Source organism: Ipomoea nil, unplaced genomic scaffold (genome assembly GCF_001879475.1).
Source record: "Ipomoea nil cultivar Tokyo-kokei standard unplaced genomic scaffold, Asagao_1.1 scaffold2036, whole genome shotgun sequence".
Classification (NCBI taxonomy): domain Eukaryota; kingdom Viridiplantae; phylum Streptophyta; class Magnoliopsida; order Solanales; family Convolvulaceae; genus Ipomoea; species Ipomoea nil.
Genome location: NW_017618464.1, coordinates 4,155,452 through 4,162,054, shown reverse-complemented (window position 1 = coordinate 4,162,054; position 6,603 = coordinate 4,155,452). Strand labels below are relative to the sequence as shown.

At 36.2% G+C, this 6,603-nt stretch overlaps 1 protein-coding gene across 2 annotated transcripts; it reads right to left on the bottom strand.

Moving 5' to 3' along the window:
* Window positions 1–1,251: 1,251 nt before the first annotated feature.
* LOC109147945 (ferritin-2, chloroplastic-like) lies at window positions 1,252–3,756 on the bottom strand. Of its 2 annotated transcripts, XM_019295625.1 has the most exons (9): window positions 3,404–3,756; window positions 3,258–3,263; window positions 3,180–3,209; window positions 3,021–3,081; window positions 2,806–2,893; window positions 2,137–2,198; window positions 1,835–1,900; window positions 1,682–1,745; window positions 1,252–1,571 (listed from the first exon to the last, which is right to left on the bottom strand). In XM_019295625.1, exons 1-9 carry the CDS (start codon window positions 3,706–3,708, stop codon window positions 1,519–1,521), a joined length of 735 nt encoding a protein of 244 aa, XP_019151170.1. In that variant the 5' UTR covers window positions 3,709–3,756; the 3' UTR covers window positions 1,252–1,518. The 2 variants fall into 2 exon arrangements, with proteins under 2 accessions (XP_019151170.1, XP_019151169.1); XM_019295624.1 differs by having other exon boundaries at window positions 3,180–3,263.
* Between the last annotated feature and the right edge of the window lie 2,847 nt (window positions 3,757–6,603).

The following is a 6,603-nucleotide window of genomic DNA, read 5'->3' as shown; positions in this document are numbered from 1 at the left end:
TTTTCTGCCGTTCAAATGGAGTATTTGTTTGTGACATAACATTTTCTTATTCATTACTCCTTATAGAAATGTTCATGGACGGTTCCAATTTATAATTTTTATATTATAAATTTATAATTTTTATACTATATATTCATAATGTTTATATTGTAAATGCATAAAATTTATACTGTAGATTCATAATTTTTAAATCGTAGATTCATAATTTAAATACAGTAGATTCATAATTTTTATATAATAGATTTATAATTTCTATACTGTAGATTCATAATATATGTATTGTAGATTCATAATTTTTGTATGTAGATTCATAATTTCTAAACTGTATAGTTATCAAATTATGAACATATAATTATGTGATTTGTGAATACAGAGTTCAACAAGTAAGAATATGAACCTCAAAAATTATGAACATAGAGTTCTGTAATTGTGAATATAGAGTTTAATAATAATGAATATGAAATTCAAAAATTATGAATATATAACTTTATAATTATGAACATATAATTCAGTAATTATGAATATAGAACAGTGTGCACCATGCATGATACACACGGTTGCACAACATAATTTGCCGAGTTTAATGGGCTTGAGCATTTTGATAAGGCTCGCCACAACCTGCAAGTGTTAGCATTGCAAACCCAATATACAAGCCCAATTGCCCCATATTAGATTAGTAGTGCCAGTAATCCAACTAAGTTAGTCAGGTAATTAATTTGGTAATTATAAAGTTCTAAATTAGACTATCTATAAAAGTTGTATATGCTTTATAAGTTTTTAAGTTGGACTCCCCATGAGAGATCACAAAGTTCTAAGTTACATTTCTCATGAGAGTCGTCTATTGATCGACTTCTCGTAAGAATTGTATATTAACTCGATTAGAATTACAAAACTTGCTTCATTTATAACATACCTTCAAATAATGATTACAATTTTTTTAAAAAAAATTAAAAGATTAGTAATGTCAAGTAAACCACCTCAAGTTGATATGTGCGGGTTGATCTAAATTACTTCCATAAATGGGATTGTGGTCTAACCTTGCACCATATATGGAGTCGTGCCAAATCAACCACTGTTAAAATGGAAATTGAGGCACTGCCATAGTACCATTTTTCTGTAATGGAAAGTTTAATCTATTACGGAGTATTAAATAAGGTATATTATTGCAAGAAAGGGTTTGATCAAAGGTAATTTGTAGTTTGTTGGCATGGCGTCATTAAGTGAAGGAACCAAACAAAAAAACAAAAAGAAGAAGAAGAAGAAGAAGAGCTTGATTGGTACTTTTCCAAATTGAGCTACACCACAAAGAGTCGAAGCAAGCTAGGCAAGAAGCCAACTCACTCAAAACATGATAGAAACTCAAAACTAATTGACTAGACTAGTCTCCCTAATAAGCATTTCTCACAAGCTTCTGAAACTAAACATCCAAGATCTCTAGTACCATCATGGGGAGCAAATCATCATTCTCCGGGAGGAACAAGCAATTCAGAAAGTCAAATTAATGTTAACTTTCTCCTATCACGCAGCTACTGCTTCCCCGTTGAGGAGCATCTGGTCGAAGTGCCACACGCCTAAGAGCACAAACAAATAGAGATGGTAAGAGGACGGAATAAGCAAACTTCTCAAATCACACGATGAATACATATTTGAAAGGGACGTGTAATAGAAGCAGAGAACATACCATGTCCTTTGCCCACTCTTCTCAACTGGGCCACATACTCAGATATCTTCCTGATTGATTCCACCTAACAGGACAAGTAGCAAACAGTCGTCAATCAGTAAGAATTAATGTGTACTTAGGGACATCTGCATAGAGTATGACAAAAGCGCAAACCTGCTCCTGTAGGAACTCGCCTTCAACATAGTCAGCCAAATGAACATCATTATTTCGATCAGCCACCTGTTAGTGTAGAGATGAGGTATATCAACCCAAGGCACATAAAGTAATATGTATAGCCAATCTCGTACTTAAGACTCTCTGAGAAATGAAACAGATTTTCTAGAAGTTGGAACTTTATGATGAGTTTAGAAACCAATTTCAGCTAAAGCCCATATAATTGAATTTATTACTACAGTGAAAAACAAAAAAAAAAAAAAAAGAGTTAACCGAAAGACGAAAAGTAGAGCATTTCTTACAGCATGCAAATTTAGAAGCTTCTCGTTAGTCAACTTCTCCAAGGAAAGTGCAAGCTCCATGGCTGTCAAACAAATTCACATACAATATGTCAAATTAATCTGTCTCTAGGTGAGAATAAAGCTCAAAATCTATGCAAGCAATTTTTTTTGTTGAATTGGAAGCATGTCTATGTGTTGTGAATTAGAACTGTGAACCATAATCAGTAACAGGAAATGTAGTTCTAAGAGGCCTACATCCAATATAAACTGTTTGGAATCGTCCAAACCAACATCTTTACACATCTTTGGACAATAAGTTGAATTATAACACATTCAGTTGCAAAAACACCTATAAATCATTAACAGCATAAATGTAATGTAAAAAATGTGAATTAAGTACATACAAACTACATCCTTACAGAAGTCCATAGAAAATTGACCCATAGCGCAATGCATCTACACTATTACATGGAATTGACAACTCCAGAAAACAGGTTCAATTTCCACAAAGTACAAGCTAAAAATGGTCCCAAAGTTGTCAATTTTTGGTTAGATAGAAATTTGAATGTATGCACTGACATCAAAATTAGGGAACCACACATTTACAAGATAAAATAAAAGCTATGGCATATGAGTTATGACTGTAAAATTCAAAAAGGATAAGGTAAAATGTCAGGAAACAAATCTTACCATACAATGCATCTCCCTTCTCAGCATCATCAAACTCAGAGAGAGGCATCACAATACACTGCAGCTTAACTTTTCCACCTCGTTTGTTCTAATGCAGGTAAACGATGCAACTTAGTACTACTTACGCCCACTTAATTACAAATAATAATGACAAAAGAAAATAAGAAATGGATGAATATTTTTTTAAAATGTCTAAGGGACATTTGTTCAAACACCTGATATTCCATCAGTTTCTCAGCATGGTCTCTTTCCTCTTCGCTAGATTCCTTGAAAAACCTTTATGAAGATGAAAACAAGCCAAGATTATATAGTATTAAATAGGTATCAAAAAAGGAATACACGTTTAAGTATCAGAGATTTGAGAGATTTTTTACTTGGCAAGACCCTTGAGAGCGACGTTGTCCCTATCGAAATAAGCATACATCGCATGGTAAACATACGAAACATTGTACTCAACACTGCAATCGCATCAAAGAGAGTCAGTAGACAAGCCAGTAGCAACAAACGCAAATCTATAACAATTTCCTAAAAAGCAAACGAGATATCCAAATTTCCTGAAGAAATACGCATTCAAAGCTTAAATTTCGAGAAGACTCACTTGATCTGTTCGTTGATGGCAGCTTCACAGTCGTCGACGAACTTCTGGCGGCAAAGAGAAGTCTGAGGGCCACTCGGCACCATACTGAGCTCCTTCTTCACTTCCTCAAACGGCTCAAAAATAACGCCGGTCAACGGCTTGTTGTTCGAGCCCTTGGAAGCACAAACCACGAGCGCATTTCCATTTCCGGCCTTGGCCGGAAGACCTTTCAGCGACGAAGCAGAGGAAAACAGGGGACTCAGATGATCCCCATGGGAATTCAACAGAGGAAAAGCCGAAGCTGCTTTGAGAAGCATGGCTTGCATATCGACGGATGTGTGTATGTATCGCCGGAGAGAGAATTGAGAGAGAGAATGGTATCAGTGCGGAGAAATGGGGAGTGGGCGGAAGATATATTAGATATGGAATGTAGTTCGGAAGTATGGCCACCGTTAGATCAGTGGCCACGTGGATAACCTGGATTAATTATCAGGACGGAGCGCGTGCCATACCCGTGGCGCACGAAAGATGGCCTTTGTGGAATCCCGGCTGAAAATCTGGACCTGTACCGTCTGTTCAAAAAGTTGGAATCCGAAAATGTTTTTTTTTTCTTTTTTTTTTTCTTTTAAGGTAAGAAAGATTTAGCACAATTGTACAAAAATATCTTAGTCAAATTGGTGAGATAATTGATATTAATAAATACATTATCCCAAGTATACATCGTCTCAATCTTATTTGCTTTGCGCTTCCGAGCCCCACGTATGTCTACAATGTCATACTACACTTAAGTACTTGTACAATTGTTCCACTATGATTGTCGCTTTCACAATTTTTTACTTGACTACTTATTCGCTTTCGAAACAGTAACACCTTGGAATAAGCCCAATTATTGAACAATACACTTTTTGATGAAATAGTTTAATTTACAAATACTTAATGTATATAAAATCTTATGATATTAATTTAATCATATAAATATTGCAGATTTTTAAAAATTTTGTGAATGCAAACTAAGTGGTCCAAGTTCCTAAAAGCACATGCACAATTTGTGGTTGATTTAAATGGCATATATACTTACATTCTCAATTTGATTGAAACCACAAACTTTTCATGATATCCTTTTCATTTGTGTTGATATTTTTGGGGGAATTAATTAGTTTCCATGTTTCTTGAATGACCAAATTGGGATTGAAATTCGAGAACCTTCAATTCCATGTTTCATACTTTATTTTATATTAAGTAATGATTAATACTTTCAAAAAAAAAAAAAAGTAATGATTAATATGAAGTTACACGCTTCTAAAGGTGTATAACGTTACTCTTTGTTTTTTTTTTTTGTTTTTTCTTCCTTTCACTATTTTAGTCTTTTAATTTGACTAAGCAACAATACAAGATATGTGATAAAAATTTGTGTTATGGTAAAAGTATAACTATTAGGGGTAATTGAAACTCAACAGGGTACCTCAAGTGGCAAATGAGCTTTTTTTATGGGGGGAATTCCAGGATAACCTGGGTTCGATTCCCATTGGGCCAGCTTCTGTGCCTCTCGGAGCGAATTGGATGGACCTGGATCGTCGAATTGGGTGGACCTGGACCGTTAAACCGACAGAGAAACCACATTGTGGTTTACACCAAAAGAATTAGGGGTGATTGAAGTGTAGTTGGGGTATATGTATGATGCAGAACGCAGTAGCTGAACAAAGAATTCTAATGATTCATTAGAACAAAACAGGAAGTACATTCATAATAATTTTCAAGTCCCTCTTCTGGTTACAAAATGGCCTAATATATAGGCATAAAACAAAGCAACGTAACATTCAAATTCTAGGAATTGTAAAAGACACATGGAAAATGAAAATGCATTTAATATAATCTAGGGAAAAGATTCTTGAGCCTCCAAACAGATATTACTCAGGTTCCTTGTGTTGTGTTGCTGGTGTGAACGCCATCATACTCCCCTACCTGTGAAAAACACGTCCTCGAGTTAGCTTCATCTGGATACAACTCTTGGCCAGGATAAAACTTGAAGATATCCGCAACGTTGAAGGTTTTCGAAATCTTCCAGTCATCTGGTATGTTCACGACATAGGCATTGTCATTGATCTTTCGTAGAATCTCAAATGGGCCATATTTCTTTGGACTGAGTTTGTGAAAAGTGCCTGCAGGATACCTCTCCTTGCGTAAGTATATTAACACATGTTCTCCAACTTGAAACAATTGTTGTCTGCGCTTTTTATCGGCTGCAGCTTTATATTTGGCATTTGAAGCGCTCAACTTTGCCTTAACTTCTTCATGGACATTCTTGACTTGTTCAGCCATGTTTGAGGCAGATTTGTGTATCCCATCAACCTTCGGTAAGTGAAGAAGGTCTACAGCATGGCGTGGAGTTTTTGTATACACAACAGAGAATGGAGAACGCCCAATGGACATATGAACAGAGCTATTGTATGCAAATTCAGCTTGTGACAAAGCAAAATCCCACTGCTTAACATGCTCTCCACAAATGCACCGGATCAAATTCCCGAGAGTACGATTTGTGACCTCAGTCTGACCATCCGTTTGTGGGTGCGCAGAACTACTGAAATTCAAACTTGCATCAAAGCGCTTCCAAAGAGTCGTCCAAAAGTGAGAGAGAAATTTTGAATCTCTGTCAGATGTTATGGATCGAGGGACACCGTGAAGACGAACAATCTCTTGAAAAAATAGTCGGGCCACATGAACAGCATCAGAAGTTTTTTTTACAAGGGATGAAATGAGCCATTTTGGAGAACCGATCCACCACCACAAACACCGAATCTACTCCCCTCTGTGTTTTGGGAAGGCCAAGCACGAAGTCCATGGATAAATCTTCCCAAATATTCTCTGGAGTTGGCAAAGGTTTATAAAGACCAGTATTCTGCACATGCCCTTTAGAGGTTTGACAAATAGAGCATCTCTTCACAAAGGTGGCCACATCTCTCTTCAATTGTGGCCAATAATACCTCTCTTCTAGGCTAGCAATCGTTTTATCTCTGCCCATATGCCCTGCTAAACCTCCACCATGCAAGTCCCTAATGAGCTTTTCCCGTAAAGATGTCCTTGGGATGCATAAGCGATTTCCTTTGAACAGATATCCATCTAAAATATGAAAGTCTTGAGTTGAGTTGTGTTGTTGAGCTTTCTTCCATATTTCTTTGAAATCCTCATCAAAATCATAGAGGTCCCTTAGTAGTTCAAACCCA